Source organism: Dermacentor variabilis, unplaced genomic scaffold (assembly GCF_050947875.1).
Source record: "Dermacentor variabilis isolate Ectoservices unplaced genomic scaffold, ASM5094787v1 scaffold_12, whole genome shotgun sequence".
In the NCBI taxonomy this organism is placed as follows: Eukaryota; Metazoa; Arthropoda; class Arachnida; order Ixodida; family Ixodidae; genus Dermacentor; species Dermacentor variabilis.
In genome coordinates this window covers 12,416,438-12,438,106 of record NW_027460280.1, presented here as the reverse complement: position 1 = coordinate 12,438,106, position 21,669 = coordinate 12,416,438, and the positions used below count along the sequence as shown (strand labels likewise).

Genomic DNA, 21,669 nt, shown 5'->3' with positions numbered 1-21,669 from the left:
ATGAGCTTTAGGCCGCAGAATATGAGCGTTTGACAGTATACAAGCAACCATTGTTGCGTAGGCGCTATCAGAGCTGTTCAAAAAATAATTTCATTGTAGAGATTTCAATGCCTACGGGGACTGTGATGTGCCGTCGCGACGATTCAATTTTTTTTTCTTCTAAATTCTTTTACCTTTCAATATTATTTCTAGAGTTGCGTCACACTGTATGCTTATCGGTGTTCTCAGCGTGCGATTTCCTGCTGCTCCTTTTTTGTAATCCAGTGCACTAATTCATAACACAAACATGACCATATGCCATGCTTTCTTTTTAATGTGCTTCTTACCGCTCCCTTTCCACTCCACTGAACTTGCCAGTATCTATAGCATCGACAAGTTCATAGACCAAACCGTCGTGACATTACTCGGGCGAGCGTCTCAGTGCGCGTTTTCCGAACATCACAGACACGGCGCCGTAGCAGAAATCTTCCTCGCGTCTGTGCTTGCTGGATGCTCGAGTTGTAGCCGATGACTGTTTGCCGGTTTTATGGTTTGCAAGCCAAGCTTCACGCGGCTTCTTGTCCTGCGCCTACGAGTGAAGAAGGCTGACATCGGCCTCTGTTACGTACGTCCGGCACTGCGGCACCGAGCAGTAGCCTACCATGTTGCGCGCCTTCAAAGGCAGCCACTACCTATTGTAGTGCTTTCAAGCGTTGTAAAGGAGACACTCTAAGCGGGGAAATCTCGTCACTAAATGAGGACCGCAGCGTACGAGGGAATTTAAACTCTCGTTTTCAACTCGCTTCGGCGCTCCCGAAGCAGCCGACACGGCCACTATGTCCACGTGATCCCTCCTAGCACGTCACGCCGACGGTGGCGCCAGCTTTTCCAGTGGTGGAGCTCGAGGCCAATATGCCAAAATCATGTTTTGATTATGAGGCACATTGTAGTGGGGGACTCTGGAAATTTAGACGATCTGGGGATCTTTAATGGCAGGTTTTATTGTTATGACCAATAATGTGGAAGTGAGCATTGTAGTAAGCAATTTATTTTGGCATAGAGCACATACAAAAGTTGACAGTGCATCGGCTGCTCATTGTTATATCTGACATATTGTTGGAACTGGTATCGTTATGCATGAGTTTGATTGCTTAGCTGCCATTGCACTTTGATTATAAGTAATATTAATGTGATTAGCATGCTTTGCCTTCTTAATATATTTTGCACCTGTCTGTCTGTCTGTCTGTCTGTCTGTCTGTCTGTCTGTCTGTCTGTCTGTCTGTCCGTCCGTCCGTCCGTCCGTCCGTCCGTCCGTCCGTCCGTCCGTCCGTCCGTCCGTCCGTCCTCCAACACAGAAGCCCAAGTTATTTTCCTGCTAGAGCGACTGGGTATCAGATCATGGTTGTGATTCTGTTGGGGTCATTCGATGGTTGTCATTCCAGCTTCGTCATCTGACTCTCTTTATGTCCTCACAGCTACTATCCCGCTCAAGTTGCATAAGTTGTCTAATCGCTTAAGCCACAAGGCATGTGCTCATAGTCGTGATGCCGTTGTAGTCGTTACATGGTCGTCATTCCAGCTTCATCATGCTATCGTCTTCACACTGTCGTCATCAAAAGGTTGTCATGCATTCGTTGTCAGGCAGTTGTCATGATACCGTTATGTTCATTCTATCGTCGTCACTTCTGGTTCGTCATTGTAGCTTTGTCATCTGACTCTTGCCACGCCATTGTCATTGTGCTCATTGTCGGGATGCCATCATGGGCATGCCATCGTTGTCGCACCTTCTACGCCAACACAGTGGCCTAAGTAGTCTAATAGCTAGGGCCATAAGGTGTGTGCTCATGGTTGTGATGTCGTTGTAGTCGTTGCATTGTCATTATTCCAGTTTTGTTATTTGATTCTCATTCTGCTGTCATTGTCACACCGTTGTTGTCATACACTTGTCATGCATTTGTTGTCATAGCATTATAGTGATACGGGTGTGGTTTTTGTGTCGTCATTCCAGCTTTGTCATGCGACTCTCTTCAGGTCGTTGCACCTTCAATGTTGTCAATGTGTGGTCATTATACAGTCGCCACACATTTGTTCTGATACTATCAGCATGATGCCAGTGTGGTCTTTTCATCTTCATTCTCTCATCATAGTCTGATGCTCGTCAGGCCATTGTTGCCACACGGTTGTCGTCATTTAAAAAAATTTATTTGCTGGTACTGTTGGCCGATTGGGCCGTTACAGGGGTGGGGTACAAATATGGCACAAAACGCATCATGGCTTACATAAAGCAGTACTGTATAGCTAATACATAGATTTGCAAGTCACAGCCTGCCATTATACATAAATATAATTCAAAATCTGACTTAACAACCGTTATGTAAAACATAAAGCAGCAATGTATAGCCGAAAAGTGCATCACATTACTACATACTACAACTTACACGAACGATACATATTACAGCACATACATCGCAACATTATACATAACAATACTACATTCTACAACTTGCACGAGAAATGTTAGATCATATGGATTCATTTAGAAAATATTTTGTAACTTCGGTTTCAAAATGTTCTGCAGTTTCATACAGATGTCATACCATTGTCTTCATGCCGTAGTTGCCACACTGTCATTTGACGATCCTTATCAATCCATAAATGTCAACCTGTCGTCATGCCATTGTCATCGTACTCCATTCACATTCACATCGTTCCGTTTTCATAATTCTATCGTAATCATGCTATCATCACCTATTCGTGATTATGCCACCATTGTCATTGTGCCATCGGGAAACAGTTGCTCTCATGCACCCATTATGTTACCATCATCATTCCGTAGTGGTTGTGCCATTGTCGTCGTTCTGCCCTTTTCAACCATTTGTTATTGTAATGTCATCATAATGCCATTGTTACCACACACTCGTCATCCCTTTGTCTTTGGGCTGGCGTCGCCACACAATCGTCATTGTCATACCACCTTTGCCGTTCCATCATGTCATTCCATCTTCGTCATTGCATCATCGGCACTACATTGTCATCATACAATTATCGTCATACAATCATGCTCATTGTGGACTTTGGCAAGCAAGTGCCACAACAATGTGTTCTGATACCAGCGACAATGAATATTGTATATAGCCAAAGCAAGGAGAATCTCAGAATGACTGATACAAGTATTTATTAAATGCGACTTCAGTGATATGGTGTGCTGCTACATTGCTTAATTGCTAATCGCATTACTGTTGACAGTCATTGGGAGATGGGTTCTGCCGTAATTTTTTTTTATTGCACATATTTTACATGAATAATGTGTTAAGAGCATGTTTGAAGAGTAGTGTGAAGAGCTGCATAAACAAAGGTGGAGTATGACCGGACTGTGTAGGTTCTTGCACCACCCTTGAAGCATGTCAGTCCCAATTAGCCCAGCTTTCCTTGTGAGCGTATGTGCAAGAAAAAATTTGTTTTTTTCTCTCTCTCTCTCTCTCTATGCAGGCAACCTTGAATGGCCGAGACAGTGTACGAAAAGTTCTGCAAACTTTTCGGGAGAAAGGTGGCAGTTACGAGCACATAGCCAACAGCTACTATGGAATGCTAATCGAAAACTTTGATTGTGAGAAGACCATCTATACTGCCGTGGAAGTGACTTCTGGAAACAAGTATGTTATCTTATGTAGAGTTAAACATTGTTACAATGAACTAGGTTGTAATAAACTAGTGGATGGAATTAAAGCAATTGCAATTTTTGAAACTTCCATAGCAACTCATGCATTCACAAACTCATTTCCAGTGAGTGAAAATGTGTCTGTTGTGGTTATGGTTAATCTATTAGGTTATAGTGACAATGTAGTGATTATTTTGTGCCAGATTCTGTTGGCATGTAAAAATGAACTGAGATTTTCTGCAAGCTAGAAATCACTTTCAAATCTATCAGCATCGGCCTGGTTGTGTCATTGCCAATGTATAACGATTGTCTGTTTAAATTGCATATCGTAATGGGCACAGGGTTGGTCATGTTCCCGTGCGATTCTCAGTACAGTCGACTCCCGTTAATACGAAGTTCACGGGGACCGCAAAAAACTTCGAATTAAACGAATTTCCAATTAAGCACAAAACACAAAAAACAGCACTTTATTTGTGGCGAAATCGAGTATTTTCTCTAAGAAAAATAGTCGGTCATCTTGCTTTGCTTCTTCTTGCCGAATCGCGCTGCTGAAAGCAAGTTCTGCAGGCTGTAGATGTGGCGGAATGCTTCTTCCGCGTTACCTTCAGCGGCAAAGAAGTGCTCTGCAAGAGCAAGGCCCGCAGCTACATCGGCAGCCTTAGGTTGCGGCTCGCCTTCAACGTCGTCGTCGCTTTCCTGGGTCGCTTCCTGGGACTGAGTAATCTCTACAATTTCGTTATCCGTCAGCGCACCGCACGTTTCGACCGCCTTGTCTACGGCGACGTAATCTTCAAAATTGACGTCCCCGAGAGCATCACCAAAATCAGTGCCGTCAAGCTCGCTTGTTGACGCTTCCTCCGCTGAAATTTCAGAGGCATCCTCCGAAGAAGCTGCCACAAAACCACAAGCCCTGAAGCAGTTTGCGATTGTTTCTTGCTTCACACGATCCCATGCTCGTGCCAACATGTGATGGCACTAAGCAGGCTCACCTCGTACTTTGTGGAGCTGTCCATACACAAAATCATGCGCTCGAGGAGGTGCCGCCTGTACAGGACTTTAACATTCTTGATGATGCCTTGGTCCATTGGCTGCAAAACAGCCGTTGTGTTTGCAGGCAAAAATGCGAGGCGTATTGCACTCAAGGCTGGCACATTCACGTGAGCACTGCAGTGATCGACAAAGAACAACACCTTGCGGTTCGAAGCAGCAAACTTGCGGTCCAATTTGCTTATCCAGCTCTTGAAGATTTCGGCCGTAATCCACGCTTTTTTGTTCGCCTCATAGTCCACAGGCAGCGTCTTCACGCCTTTAAAACATCTCGGCTTCGCGGCTTTCCCGATCACAAGTAACCGACATCGTTCCGTGCCAGTCATGTTTGCCGCGATCAGCACCGACACTCTCTCCTTGCTGCGTTTGCCCCCAGCACAGTCGTCGTCCTTGAATGTCAGGGTCTTCTCTGGTAGAAGCCGATAGAAGAGTGCAGTCTCATCTGCATTGAAGATGTCTTCCGGTCTGTATTCGGCAAGATATTCACGCAGCTTTCCGTCCTTCCACGTAGCGCATGTTTCCTCGTTAACGGACGCCTTTTCACCACACGCGCTCTTGAAAACCAGGTCATGGCGATCTTTGAAGCGCGTCAGCCATCCATCTGACGAAACGAAGTCATCGATCGCCAACATTGCTGCAAGCGTTCGGGCTTTCATCGCAACGATGTCTCCGCTGAGAGGAAGTTTGTTGCTCCTGGCCTCCCTGATCCAAACCAGCAGAGCCTTCTCCAACTCTGGGTAAGCGCCGATGCGCATTCGCTTCCGAGAAGTCTTGAACTTGTCGTTCTCAAATGCATCCATTATTGTGCGCTTGTTCTGGATGTAGTTAGAGAGCGCGTTCGGCTTGATCTCGTACTTCCCCGCTATGTCTTGTTTGGTGGCACCTCCCTTCTCAACTTCCTTCAAAAGCTCGACTTTCGTTGCCAGGTCGAGCGTGTGATAAGAGCCACGGTTTGCCATGGCTGTAAACTGCGCGACTAGGTACAGTCAATTCCGAATCACTCGTGGAACAACCTAGCCTACGAGCTTCCCGCACAAAGGCGCTCGACCAACACACGCCTATACGCTGCGCACGCTGCAAGACTAATCTCGCACAATCTCGCCACTGCCAGTATGCAGCGCTGCGTGCACCTATGGCACCTGCGTGGCCTCCGCGATCAGCTCCGGCCACGCGCGGCAGCCGCGCGTGGCCTCCAGCGCGAGGCGAAGCGGCTCCCGCCGTAGTTGATCGCGGAGGCCACGGCAGCCGTCGCAATGAATAATCGCGCTGCTCCAAGAAGGATGGGGTTGCGGGCGGCTGCGGTGGCGATGACACCAACGCGGGGCACGGAACTGTTGCAACACTTGAAAAATTGCACATTCTACCAAAGAATGACGGTCACCTCAAGGATCCCGGCTGAAAATTAACTTTCAATTGAACAATATTACTGGATGAGGACTTTGAATTATCGAGCGATTTCTTCTATAGGATTACATGCAAAACTTACGGGACCTGCACTTCTAATTAACCGAAAATTCCAATTAAGCGGCTTCGAATTATCGGGAGTCGACTTATATGTACGCCAGTGGTGGCATGGCACATTGTTTGCATAGAGGCTGGTTTGCTTCCACTGTGTGGATATTTCCACGTTATATTGACCTGCTGAGGTGGTGTAGTGGCTTTGGCGACGCACTGTTAAGCCCAAGGTCACAACTTTGAGTCCCAGCTACGGTGGCCGCATTTTGAGTGGGGCAATATGCCAAAACACCCATGTACCGTGCCTTGGGTACACGTTAAAGAACCCCAGGTGGCCAAAATTAATTCAGAGTTCCCCACTACTGTGTGCCTCATAATCATATCATTGTTTTGGCACATAAACCCCATAATTTAATTTTTTTAAATGTTATATTGAATAAAAATTCGCAAGAAGTACTTGGCATACTAGGCGCACCTGTCTTGTGACTAGGGGACATTGGATTTTAATGTTAGTGTTGCTGTTAATTTGTCAAAGACCATTCCTTAACGTGAGTAAGTTGCGACATTTGTGTGCAAAAGACTTATGCATTCGACACGGCCACGGAGAAACAAAATGGTGAATTCTCACTTCTCATCTCGGGGAAACTGTCCAAGACCTATGGAGGTTTCGATAAGCGTCAGGTAGGCATATTTTATGGTTCATATGATCAATATATTTAACTAGTTTGCGATCCCTTTTGAGAATGATATATGCAGGATCAACTGTATTTGTTCTTTTCGAATAGTACTTCGAAAATTCTAAATACTTTGTGCCGAAGCATATATCGAATGGCAGAATATTCGACCAACTATTTGAATATAGTATCTATTATTAGCACAAGCCTACTGCACAGGCACCGACATGGATGTTTTTTTGCGCACTGGGACCGCATTTTATAGATTTTATATCTATCAATTTTATTTGTCATTTTTCTCAGCCTTCATCATAGACCCAGGCAAAGCCGCATTACTGTTATCGCCAGGATAGGTGACTCGCTGCATGAATTGATAAGAATAGAAAATGAATGGATTGTTACAAAATACCTATAATCTGAGATTGTCGTTGCTTGCTCAAGTTTTAGCTTTTTGGGATTGGACTGGTGGAACACTTGAAGCCCCTACCATGGCACTGATGCTTGGCATTGGACAACAGCATAAAGAAATGCATTTTGTTGTTGTTTAGAAGCTTATGTACAGTGACAAGTGTACAAATTCTGAAGCTTGCAGCGTTCCACTGGAATGCTCAGGAGACACTGCTAAGGCCTGTTGCTCTGCTATTTAAAGGAGTCCTTAAACACTTTTCGAGTTTAAGAAAACATTGTCGATATGTATACGAGGCTTCGGTGAACATTTGGGTCAAATGTGCACTGCATGCAGCAGGGAATTTACAGTCCCGTCTTAAAAAGAGTGAAAAATTGCTTGCTCTTTTATTTGCAATGTTGTCATGCAGCTAAATTGCGCGCAGCCAAACCCACCCACAGTTATTGGCTGATTTCGTGATCGTGAGAACATTCTCAGCAGCACTATACAGTTGAACCTTGTTGATACAACCTCATTAAGTATGATTTTTCAGTGGCAACATTCTTAACTTAGTGCCATTGGAAGCATACTGCATGCTGTTAATGGGCGGAAACATAAACGCACCACTGTTCACTGCTGCAGGTGGCACAATGTGAATGTCATCTTTCACTCCGGCGTCTGGCGTCATCCACCAGCTGAATTTCGTTTCCCGTCGTTGCCTTGATGCACTACAAAATACAAAAGCAACAAAATGTGTCTCGGCTGCCAGACCCCCACCAGCTTGAGACGTGCCTCATGCTACAGGGTTTCGGGCAGTAATTTGCATTACATAAATGTGAAATACAGTTCAGTCTCAGATTTTTTAGTTATTTTTGATTGTATGTTTTCCCGGTTACTGCGTTACTTCTCACATTTTGTTCCTGAACGTATGAAGGAGGTTCTAGTTTAATTCTTAATTTTGAGTTAATTAAATGGAAAGTATCTGTCTACAATCTCAAAAAGACGAAAAGAAGTATTTTGTATTTGCACTTCCTGTCTACACATGCCAGTTCTACATAGCTGCCTTTTCTGAATGTGGCCTGTAAGATCGCACCGGCATGCTGCGTAGCATAGATACTGTGGCTACCTAGGGGTGCCATAATGACTCCTCTCGTCAACATAGCTCTAGGCACACAAACGCCTATCTTGCGTCGAGAGAATGCCGCATCAGTGCATTTAGCCGTACGCGCCTGAATCCGAAACAGCTTCATGAAGAAAAAAATGAATAAGAACACCTTTTAGGCGGGCCCTTGCCTCTGCCATTCCCTCTGTGTATCTTCCAGTGTGCTAGTGGAGACAAAAGTATAGAGAAAGCCATGCATTGGTGTGCTAACTGCCTCAAACTGTTTTTACTTGTAGGATTTGAAAAAATTTTTTCGGCAGGTGATTCGTGAGGCAACGTCCTTTAATAATGAGGCTATTCTATGATTAGTTAGGAAAGTGTTTTAGCGCCCCTTTGATGTACGTGACTGTGAAGATGGATTAGTGTTCACAGCCATAATAGGGAAAGCAGTAATCTCTCTGGCATAGATGAACAATCTCTTTTCCTTCAGCAGTGCACTATTGGCTTTTTCATCAGCTTCGACTGACTCACTGCAATCCCTTTCTGGTGTTCGCCATGAGTGCAGGCAGTTAGTGAATCAGATGCCCCTTCAGCTTCATTGTAATGAAATTGTTTTGTAACAAAATGCAAAGAAAAGCTCACATGCCTTTCCCCATCTGACCTATGGAATGTCATCTAATCATCGGTACACATTTTAATTTCTTATGGCATTTTCTCATCATATATCCTTTCATTGCAACATTTGCAGTAGAAATTTGCATGACCTCGCACAGGGAATCAACAAAGTCAAACTCATATAATTTTCCTTGATTACTCAAAGGCTTCTGACCATGTGTCACATGCTAAACTGAACTTGAAACTAAATCAGATGTTTGGCGATGGTCCCGTTACGAGATGGATAGCCAGCTACTTATTGCAACGCCGACAAATGTTCAATATAATTACCATGCCTCCGATATTGTGCCAGTCTTTTCTGTATGCCACAGGGCTCTGCTAGCATCATTTTTATTTATTTTATGCATCAGTGACATTACACATCGTGTGGATGTAAAGATACGTCTCTTCGTGGACATCTGTGTGCTATATCAAAAAATAAATACTCGATGAAGACCAAGTATGACTAAATATAGCTTTAAGCAACGTCGTACAGTGGTGTAATGCCTGGCAAAGGGTGTAAATAGAGAAAAAATGGTAGCAATGTCAGTCACAAATAAGAAATCAAAACTTATCTTCCCTTATGGCTTTGGCAATGGCATTATTACAACAGTAATTGAGAAGAAATACCTTGGTGTCATTATTTCTGATGACCTCAGCTTGAGTCCAAAACACAGCCAAAAAAGCAATGAACAGCTTATGGTTTCTTAAGTGCACCTTGGGTTTTGCAACTTCAGATACCAAGTTACTCACATATAAGGTCCTTATCCGTTTTATCTTAGAATATGCAAACATCGTCTGGTTTCCATATATGCAAAAAGATATGTACATGTCGAATCGATGCAACCAAAAATGGTTCGCTTTATCTACACCAGGTACCTCTGCAATATTCCCCACGGGGCTGCTTTCCCATGCATGCCTCGATATGTTATCGAGTCTCGTGTAACACTTCATAGAGTCAAGCTCTTACCGTATTTACTCAAATCTAACGCGCACTTTTTTCCAGATAAAATGGGTCCAAAAATTGCGTGCGCGTTAGAATCAAGTATGACCCTAAATCTTCGTTACCATATTGCCATCGGCATTTCAAAATTGTCGCCTCGTACACGCTTCGAGCCTAGCTGCTGTAGCCCTTCATGTGCTGTAGTAGTACACCGTCCGTCTTCCTGTTTTCTGTGTTTGCTGTATCAGCATACAAGTGCCGACTCCGAAGACATGCGATGCTGCAATTAAAAGAAAAGTGATCAGGTGTACGGAGATGGACGGAAATCGGGCTGCCCCCATCACAGGCGTTTGGAGTTCCCGAAACTTAAAGGGAAGCTGAAACGGTTTTCAATTTCCATGAATTGCTGGGATTGGGAAGAACAGACCTAATAATTTACGGTTGCGAATTTTTTTTCTTCGTTTTGTTAATATAAGGGGTGGAAATCGCTTTCTAAATCACTCCCGCGGACACGCCCCCATCGCTTGCCAGAGCGCCGGGTGAGGTGGTTGCCAGAGAAGAGAACTGGCGAGAGTGACGTTCGTGGCGACCGAGCTGCCGGACCGGCGTACTGGCATGTACTGGCATGCCTCTTTCCGTCCTGCGCTTTACTGAACGACGCTACGAGAGATCTGCCGCCGCCCCCGCTGACGTTTGTTTTATTTGCGATTTTCGTAAAATGTTCTTTCGTGAAGCTGCCCGTCGCGGCAGGTTCACGTGCATGCTCGCGCGAGCAAACGCCGCTGGCACGCTGCAAAGCATAGACGGAAACGCGCGCAGTAATAATTTTGGTGACCGGACTTCGTGCGTAGCTTCCACAGCGTTGCACCTGAGGTATGAAATGGAGTATAGGCTTGCCTAGTGACATTCGACGTACGGTTGCAGTTATCGTGTTTACCACACGGCGGTGCTAAAACTGCCTAATATCTTTATGTCAACACTAGCATGGAGCACGCATACCAATTCTTGATCGAGCCACAATCGCAAAGTCGTCGAACCACAGTATGAATATTGCACATATAATACCTCTGGCCATCTCTGGATGTGTATGATAAGCAACTTCTGTGACTGTACCTTGCAGCACTGCATGTGCGCGGTTTGAAACGTGGCACTTATGTTCGCGATCGTGTATCAACACTCAAAAAACCACGGGTCTTTAGACAAGCAGAGAGAGGCACGGTGCTTGACATCGCGGAATTGCACCCGTGTTTACAATCTAATGAGAATTTAGTGCTTCGGCATTCTTCCAGCAGCCAGCTCCCAGTAACACTATTGGCGCATTTTTTCTCCCGTCATTGGAACGTGCAGCTACATGAAAAAAAAAAAAAACATACGTACCAGCTAACATTTCCAACGCGCGAGACAGTGCACAAATAGCTCTCGCTGTTGGCACACTCAATATCGTCGTTGCTGCCGTTACCGCCATTGCCGCCATCGTTTTCCATATCGGCTGTCGGTTCGAACATGTACGGCGAAAATACAAGCTGTCCGAGACAGCGAGAACGTTCCATAATGCTTACAACTCAGCTATGAAGACGGAACAGAACAGCGTGCTACGCTCTGAAACGGCAGCGCCGACCGGCGACTGCCGCGCTTGACGTCACAGCGGCCCCGACCAATCAAGGGCAACAGCGGCGTTCTTGCGATGTCCTGAGGCACTGGTGCACGTTTTCTTGAAAAAACAGCCGCTTGCCTTTGTTTCCACCCTTTTTGAACCAGATATTCGTGTTCAGGGGACTCAAAACTGTAGAATGCCGCAGAGAACTCATTTTTTTCGAAAAGTGTTTCAGCTTCCCTTTAAGAGCGGGACTGGCGCAAACAGCAGGGGCACTCTACTCCGTTATCTGCTGCATACGGCGTGACCCCTATTTTGAAAGCGATCTGCGATGGAGACAGTCTATGCATCTAAGTGCACTGCGCTGTGTTCTCGTCACTTAGTTCGCGTTGAAGCGAGAGGGCGCACTCGCTCCTGCTACTGCACTTCCTCACTCCAGCAGTTTGATAAAGTTTCCGCGGTCATTGACTGAGACGTGTTCATGTTTGCTTGTGCCCGCGTAACGCCATGCTTGTTAATTTAGTTAGTAAACCAATGTTTGGAATTTTATACGACCATTACAACTATTATCCTTACTTTTCGTATAGTTTTCTATTAATTTGCTGTTGCAATCGATGCTTCGCCTTTTGTGCGAAACTGCGGCTTTTTCTATTTATTGCTACTTTAGTGTACTGGTAGTAAATCTCTGCTTTTCCAAATAAGAGAAAGTTGCATTTCTGTATGAAAGAATGAAGTGCGCGGTACTTTAAATGACTTTTTTGTTTTTTAGGTCATGGCAAACGGGTGCACATTACAATTGAGGGCGTGTTAGAATCGGGTAAATACAGTATATCAATAAATAATGCATTCAGCACGGATTCTGCTACTTACATTAGTTTTAACCGTTCCAGGGACATGCATCACAGGCATGAGTTCACGATAAATGAATACCCTTGTGTTAACAACATAAGTTACTTCTCTTTATTCCCCCAAGCCATATGGTAATGGAACGCCCTAGGTAAATTCACAACTTTGCAGGATACCCTAAAAAAGTTAATTGAGCTCACGGCTGCATCAGTCATTCTGTGAACTAGCCAGACTTTATGACCATCTTCAGTCTGTTATTGATTGACGTGCTCAACTCGTAGATGTGTGCTATTTGTATGAATGTATGAATGAATGGTTTGCTGCCAAAGTTGGCGGCTCTCTTTGGTCTCTCGTGTTCTGCACTCGATATGTTCGCCTATGTATGCTTTGATTTCTTGTCTTCTTGCATCTGATTGCTATTTTATTTTATTATTGATTGTAATTTATATTTTCATGTATATGTAAACCCACTTCTGTAACAGTCCCAAGTGGGACTAACAATATATTCAAATGAATAAAAATAAATAAAATTAATTATAGACACATTTTCACTGTCGCTGACTAAAAGTGTAATGAGAAGAATGAGTTTGACGTAACAGTTCTGCAGAAACCCGCCAGGTGGAGAGAAGTAATTAATAAATAGGAAAATCAGACATCCACCCGTTCGTAGCAAATGCTACAAAGGAAACCCATGCGGGTTCCTCAAAAGAAAAGCCTCACAGTTGAAGAAAAATTCGTCCTGGTCTGGGACTCGAACCCGAGACCATCGCCTTTCCGGGGCTCCCGCTTTACCATCTGAGCTAACCAGGCTGCTAGCAGATGGCAGGGCGAAGTTGAATTTGTCAACAACTCGAAGCAAAGGCAAGAGTTCAACGTAAGAGTTCTGCAGAAACCTGCAAATTCCTTGCGGGTTTCCACACAACTATTACGTCATTGACAATTTGTCAACAACTCGAAGCAAAGGCAAAAGTTCGATATAATAATATATAATATAATAATATAAATTCGACTTCGCCCTGCCATCTGCTAGCCACCTGGTTAGCTCAGATGAAAGAGCAGGTGCCCCGGAAAGGCGGTGGTCCCGGGTTCGAGTCCCGGACCAGGACGAATTTTTCTTCAACTGCGAGGCTTTTCTTTTGAGGAACCCGTATAGGTTTCCTTTGTAGCAATTGCTATGAAGGGGTGGATGTCTGATTTTCCCGTTTATTAAGAAGAATGAGGGGTTACGTGATCCGTTGCGAGTGCAATACCAAACCGGGAAGGCTGATGGCTCCTTGTGCTCTACCTTCCTGTATGTCTATTTTTGCAGGTCACATGGTCTGTGTTTTAGAGATGCAGCACAGTTAAAATGATGAAGTGAGCAGCAGCACAAAGCATTCTCTCTTGGACAAGCACGTGTGCTTCCTGCAGCCAGTGCTCTTCACGTCGGAAAGCGCTCGCAGTCATATTGTGAAAGCTGTTCATGTTTGTGTTGGGGCACGTGACATCACATTTACAGTAGAACCTCGTTGATATGTTACCGTTACGTACGTTTTCCTGGTTCCAACGTTTACAATTGAGAACACAAAAATTGACCCAATAGAGTTAAGCTCATCTTTTACTGGTTCATACGTTCTCGGAAAACACAATATTTTGGCACCAACGTGCAGTGCATCGCCAAAGTGCAATCGTATGATACGTTTTCCGCTGCTAGATCCCATGTAAATAAGAAAATGCGCGATGCGCGCACGATCGAGAACAGTATATAGCTGCCCTCCGCAGCAGCTTCACCGCAATACTTGCCCGCTCATCTCGCGTGAAAACGCCGGTGCACACTCAGTTTCTCATTTCGGTACCAGCGAACCTTCTAAGGGGTCGTCGCATGCGGCATTCACAGGTATCACTGCCAATCCTATTGCGATAAACATCTTTGCCTATATGTTTCACTGCACGTGGTGCCATCGGAAGCGTAGGGCATCCTTTTATTAGGCGATAACCAAAATGCGCTGCCCTTCCGGGCTGCAGACTGCAAGTGTATACGTTTTCCGGCCGCTACAACCCATGTGACAAGAAAAGGCGCGAGGTGCACGCGATCGAGAACACTATATAGCCGCCCGTCTCGCGTGAAAACGACGGCGAACACAGTTTTTATTCTGGTACCAGCAAATAATGGCCCGGGCTGTTGCACGCCACATTCACAGCTACAGCTGCCAAACCTACTGCAATAAGTATCTTCACCTATCTGTTTTACAGCGCGTGGCACTTAGTGCCATTGGTAGCGCACTGCACTCTTCTAGTAGGTGGCGATAATGCAAATGCGCCGCCGTTCCCTACTGCAGACGGCGCCATGTGGCCATCACATTTCACTTCGGCAGCATCTGGCGTCACCCACCAGCCCGATTTCGTTTCGGTTTCCTGTCGCCCTCTTACAACGCCACGCAACAGAAAAACAATAAAACGCGTCTCGTGCCGCAGGAGTACCACCAGTACAACGCAAGTCGGCGTATTGTGCCGCAACGATCCTTGCAATGCTTTGCATTACGTGGACGCTAACAATAGTTGAGTGAAATTGTTTGTTACTTTGGATCGTATGTTTTGCCGGATGGTACGTTTTTGTCACGGTTTTTTCCAAAGCATATGAACGAGTTTCAGCAGTATTTAGTTAGCAAATCTTTACTGCTGTTTACTTGGCGCATAAAATTATGAACCTTACTTTGTGTAATTGTCTAGCATTTTGCTATTGATATCAGTGCTCTTACGTATCATGTGAAATTGTGACTTTTTTTATCACATTTATGTGCATAATAGAAATGAACCTTCACTTGCCAAATAAGAGTAAAGAAAATATAATATTGACGTTTTGGAGTCTATACAGGTCCCTTGTTTGCAGTGCTGGTGAAAAACTATGGCAGTGGCATGTAGACAACCCCTGGGAAACAAGATTCCATGTGAAGACTGCGATACAGCCTAAATTGGCAAATCTGGGAATTTTAAATGATGTATGAGGCAACACCAAAATGATGTTGCAAGAGGACACAGTATCTCAAGTGTCCCATCCTCGAGCACCAGGAAAAGCCGGAACATCGCATCGACTACAACTCAGCAGCTGTAATTGCAAGCCTAGTATTGTCCGTCTAGTATTAAGCCACTGCATATACTAACCGTACCACGCACAATAAATGGAAGACAAGGCAATCTGCTGGACATTTACACACTCTCTACTTCATACATAAGCCACTGCCATAGCTTTACATCAGCATTGTGAACAGAGAACCTGATGGGCTCCGAAACGTGATTGATATTATACTTTATGTATTTTTAATTGGAGAGCATAAGTCTTATCAAATGAAACACACGGAACCGACCAAGGTAAAGTATACTCAAACAAAATATGTTTTGACTTCCGCACGGGAGCCTTGTTCACGACTTCAAATGGCAAAGAACACTCATTTAACAAGTACTTGTTATCACGAGCTGCCAGTATTCCTGTTAAGTATGTGTGTATTAGTGTGATTTATTAACGATACCAAGTGCAAGTATGGGATCAGTTTTCTTTCGGTGGCAATGATGCAAGTGTCATTTCAGTTTATCACGTGCCTAATACACACAGCATGCTCTGTGAGAGTATTAGACAACACTCTTGTTCTTACCTTCACTAGAATGGTATTGAAGCCTTCTATTAAAAGAGTGGTACTGTTTACAGTGGAAGAGGAATCTAATGGTTGCGCTCTGTTCCTTGATGTTCTTCTGAAACGAGACAGTAACCTCTTGAAGTTTAATGTTCATAGAAAAAGTACGCATACCGGCCACTTTCTAAACACTAAATCTGTGACCATAAACATTTAGACAAGTTGGCATTTGTGTGAGCGTGCTTGCTTCAAGCAAGAAGATGTACAGGGGCATGTGGAAGCCGTTAGATGGGATGCGTGCAGATACCATTTGACTTTTTGGACTCGGTAAAACAACAACTGATGCACCCAGCACAATCGAGCTCCCTTCCTACTTTGTTGAAGCAGGTGGCACCTTATGCTGCGAGCTTCAGTGAAGATCTTGCTCAGGTTCTGCGCAGCTACGATGCACACATAGCACACGTATCGGCTCAGAAGCAGCCTTGCGAGTGTGAAAGATAACTTGGGCAGAAACTATTTTCTGGGGTTTGTGTACAAAATTTCCTTGTACAAACTGCTAACACTTATACATAGGTGAAACTAGGAATTTCAGTAGAATGCATCAGGAACATTCTAGTGATGTGAAGAACAAGAAAGTGACGTCTTTTAGAGGATGCTACATCTACTGGGCTCGTGATTAACTGGGTTGACAGTGAGAATGTGTTTATTTGACAATACATGTATGCATGATTGTCATGGTGCTGAGGTGAAATGTGGCCGCATGAGTCACCTGTCTAGGCCCCTAGCACCACATGCCATTTTTACACAGGTGGAGGAAAAATACCACGAACTTCTGCAATAACAGTGTTGTAGAAAACAGATTACAGCATACAGAAGATTATATTGGTTTCGTAATTTGAGATATGCATTTACGGGAAGGTCTTACAAAAAGTCTGTCAAACAATGGGCCTCTTCGATTTTTAGAGTTCTGGCAGCCCGCTCGCAGCCAGATGGCAGCCAGCTAGTTCCGGTTCTTATAGGAAGTCACGTGGGCTGGGATCCCAAGACAACCTGAACCTGCCTGAAGTTTGCAAAATCGAACGCCGGGACAGCTGGCCAAATGTAAACATGCTACCAGCATGGCAGCGCCCGGCGTGGTTCGCGTGCGCTCGGCGTGCGCTCGGCATTGTCGGCCCATTTATGCGTTGCCAGCTTGAAAATATTTAGTTGCATTCAGGGATACGATCACTTTCACGCGACTCGGCGCAGTACACGCAATGGGCCAACCTCACCTTGCGGAGCGCAACAGATGGCCTCCGACGCGGCGGATGACAAGACGCAAAATCGCGCGTAAGTGATTGTATACTCGAAAGCGACAGCTCGAGGATCCCTGCTCGCAGCGATCACGTCGCCCACCGGCGCCATTGATGCGTTGGCATTGTGTCATCACGAGACATAAAAAGGCAGGATATACCGGGTACGTCTCATACGCATAAAATTTCGTGCCGACCTGCTTGGGCTTTGATTTCAGAAAGTTTGTCATAGCTGATGGTGCTTCTCATTTTGACCCCAAGGAGCTGGGCACGCGGCTGGCGCATGACAATGTACGCCGCCTGTGACCAGAGAAACGTTTCACACGAAAAACAACATTGGTCACGATATGAGAGCAATAAGCCCATGTATGTGTGTAATGTACCGAGTGCAATCAGTGCATTCTTAGATCAACGGCCTGCAGTTCGAACACATAACGGCTTCGAGCTGCCACCTAAGCATACGACGGAGAGACAGAGCGAACACGGGCTTCGCTAGCTGCAGGAAAAGGAGATATATACATACATGAGATATGTGAAAAGGAACGCCACCAGAGAAAGACGGACCCAAAATATACCGCAATGTGTGAACGAGCGTCTACAACTTGCGTGGAACATGACGCAGATAACATGCACGCTTGAGAGCGCGGCGCGCTGATCACCGCTGTGAAGAAGCCTTCAGGGACCATACACACATACACACACAAAAGCTTCAAACGGTTCACCACTGCTCGTATCACACCGCTTCGCAATGTGGAACGGAGCGTTAGCACCTAAAAAGATAACGCTAGAAGTAAGGAAATCTGAAAATGACTGTAGACAGTTGGCTAAGTGAGGTAAATTGAAGTCCTCAAGCGCCCGCGTTGCAATCCCTGAAGTTCCCACAAAGATGGCAGCGAGCGCCCATCGTCTCTTTGAGTTGTCTGCTAGCCAGAGAACTTCCAGAGAGCAGCCAGACCAAAATCGTCCTGGCAGGTTCTGGCAGCCCGCGAGTAGCCAGAACCATCCAGCACGAGCAAAACGAACGCCCGGCGGAAATGTGTAGCGCCGTGGGCGGAGCAATCCGAGAAAAACGAAGACGCTCTGGCTGGCTCTGGCAGCAGCCCGTGGGTAGCCAGAAGTGGAGAATTGAAGAAGCCCAATGAGTTTCACAGGGGTATAAAAAAAAAGTTGTGGAAACTATTGTCTGAAAAAAAAAAAAATACAAAGTTTCAGTTTGTAACAAAAAAGACAAGGTATAATATAGGTACCACAAAGGATGTTATTAACAATACATGCAAGCATTGTGAGGCTTGTGTAATGTATTTGTTTATATTTATACTACGCAAATGTCATCTTCTATTATGCACAACTGTACCGGCACAAAAGGGCAAGAGAAAAGCAAAAAACAAAAGAAGGATCTCATGGAAAGAAGTATCTCGAGCGCTTCCTAAAAACAAAGAGAAGATGATTGTTCCATTTTGGCGGTTAATAGAGGGATAAGATTTAGTAAGTGTGGGGTTTGCCAGCTCATCAATTGCATTCCATAGTTAGTTGTAGTTCTTATTGTTCTTAAGTTAATGTGCCTTAAGTTCTTTCAGTGCTACTGTGTAATAATAGAAATAATTCAACGGCAAATTTATAGGATAGAACTAGCATTTCAGATAGCCTTTATTTATACATGAATTGCATGCATAAGATGTTGTCCAGCCTAATGTAAGCTGATGTGTGATCGTACATAGATAAGTTGTCAATTAAACAAATTGTCTTCTTTTGCAATCAGTAAAGGATATTTTTATTGGTCTTGGAAAGCAAAACCCCATACTGACAAATAATAGTTTAAATGCCAATGAACAGTGCAGAAATTTAACGGTTGTTTTAGGTTTAGTGGCAACAACATACGGTGTCTGTTTAGCATTCCAGTAGTTCGAGCAATGTTCTATTTTAAAGAATTAACATGGTATGTCCAACGAAGGTTCTCATGAAACTGTGTGCCTATAAACGTGTATTCTGAAACATTTTCTGGTTGCTGCGATTGAAAGTGTAAGACTCTGGAGAGTAAAACTGGGTTAAGATAACATGTAATGATAGTTGATTAGCACCTAACCATTCACCTACATTGTCCAGCCAATCGTTAGCTAGAAGCTTGAGAGCATGTAGGTTGTTAGAACAACACAGATGTATCGTCCATCTAAAAACAATGTCGAGAGTCTGTAGGATTAAAACAATATCGTCTATGTCATGGAGAAATCTCTGCCCTGATGGTGTACCTTGTGGAACACTTAATTGCAACATATTGAGACTGCTTAAATAAGTAACTGTGCATTAGGTCAAGACAGATTCCTAAAATTCCATAATGGGGAAGTTTTTCAATGCTTATATTGTGTTTAATGGAGTCGGAATGCTTTCCAGAGGTATAGGAAGGTACCTATAGTTAACATTTGATTTTCTAGCTTTGTTACGAGTTTATCATGAATGTTTCAAAAAGGAGTTTCTGTACATTTATCTTTTTTAAACCTGTATTGATTAGGCAATTTTAAATTATACTTATGAAGATGGCCTATTATCCTTTAAAAAAAATGACCTTCTCTATTACTTAAAAAGAAAGGAAAGGGAGTCTTATGAAGATGGCTTATTATCCTTGAAAAAAATAACCTTCTCTATTACTTTTGAAAAAGATAGGGGGGGGGGGGGGAAGAATTGATATGGCTTGTGATTGTTAATCATTAGCTGCTCCTCTTTTCTGCAGAGGAGTAACCCTTGCTTTTTTCATTTTAACTGGAAGTATTCTTGTTGACAATATAAAGTTAGTAATATTGCTAATAACTTCCCATGTTAAGTCAGAAACGGCATGTATTAGAGCTGCTTTAATGCCATCGAATCCTGTAGAAGAATTTTTCTCTAGAGCATTTATCATTTTAAATGTTTTACGGTAGGATAAATAAATACGGAATGAGGAAAATTAATGCTGGCAGATCCTTCACATTGTGCCAAGTCTTCTGTGAGTCATAGTGGATCTTGAAAACTTATCAGTATAGCACTGAATGTGAGATTTCCTAATATCGGTGCCTAACCTATTTCAAACAATTTGTACTCTCATAGCAGAGAGAAATGTTTAGTTTGTATGAACTGATCAAATAATTCATTACGCGCTTTAATTCTGTTTATTATATCATGGTTATCCAAGGTTCTTTAATGTTTTTTTATTTTTTATTTGTAACTCTAGGGAATGTGCTTATACACAATAGCGGTGGTAGACACCACAAGACTGTTGTCTGAGCCTGATTTTGCTGTTTTGCAGATAACGCTTCCTGTTTCTCGCCCCTGCATTTCAAGGTGTGTTCCATGCTTGGACGATTCGAAAAGCAGCGTGATCCCCTCTGGACAATATCACGAATGTTTAGTGACGCGTGCATCATCGCCACCAAAAGAAAACTGATCCCATACTTGCAGTTGGAACCTTTAATGATTCGCATTACTATGCACACGCTTAACAGGAATATTGGTAGTCTCACCTCCGCATATGCGCGATGCCTGCAGCATGGTATAACACATACTTAAATGAGCATACTTTGTCATTTGATGTCATTGTAAACAAGGCTCCCGTGCACAAGTCGAAACTGCTTTTATTTGGGTATTTAGTGTAGGCCTATTTGAATTAAGTTCCTTTCTTGCCAGGTGGGTTTCCGTTGAACAGTTGACTATAACAATTACATGCAGGTTGTTTTACCACATAGTGGAGAGTGATCGCATCGGCACAAAGATACTGCAGGAGATGAATCGTCAGCAGCTGCCAGGCGAAGTCACCTTCATGCCTCTGAACCGGCTGATGTACAAGGATGTTGACTACCCGAATAGCAATGTGAGTGTTTCAGCATTTATTGGCCGCAAAATACACTAAAGCCCTGTTAACTTCAAGTTGTAAACCAGAAAAAATTTCAAGATGAGTTTCTAGATAAGACTAGTCATGAAAATATGTCCACTAGATGCATAAACTTTAAAGAGCCTTTTTGGGGGCAGTAGCTGCTAACTTCTCACAAATGCTCAATATAGACCTCATCGGGGAAGGAGGAGACATCTGGCAACCAGCGCGCTGCAAGCCTTTCCTCCTCTCTGAATTGTGCAAGCTGGAGCACTGCTTCTTGAACGCATTGCCAAGACGTGGTGTGGAATGATTTGCAGATGTTTTAGCTTGTTCTGTGAAATAGTTAAATGATGTTAACTTATACGAGGTCATGGTGAAACCACTGTGTAGTCTTCAGCTGCAGCAATAGCTACAGAAAGTGGTAACTCTTGGCTACACAAACATGCAACGTGAATCACCAGCCACAGCGTTCATTTTGTTTGAGCTATTCCGGTTCTCAGTTCCCGCTCGGCGAAGAGCTGCAGCATCTCTGGGTTGGTGTGGTCACCGACGGACTCGATGAGGACTGCCAAAACATCTTAATAATTGGAA

The 21,669-nt window shown here is 44.1% G+C and overlaps 1 protein-coding gene across 4 annotated transcripts in view; it reads left to right on the top strand.

Moving 5' to 3' along the window:
• SMC3 (structural maintenance of chromosomes 3) overlaps positions 1–21,669 on the top strand; it is a 463,962-nt gene that overhangs the window by 202,189 nt on the left and 240,104 nt on the right. For all 4 annotated transcript variants that reach the window (XM_075676310.1, XM_075676309.1, XM_075676311.1 and 1 more), the window contains exons 15-16: positions 3,469–3,632; positions 20,934–21,075. In XM_075676310.1, the coding sequence (XP_075532425.1) occupies positions 3,469–3,632; positions 20,934–21,075 (306 nt within the window). The remainder of the gene's footprint in view (positions 1–3,468; positions 3,633–20,933; positions 21,076–21,669) is intronic.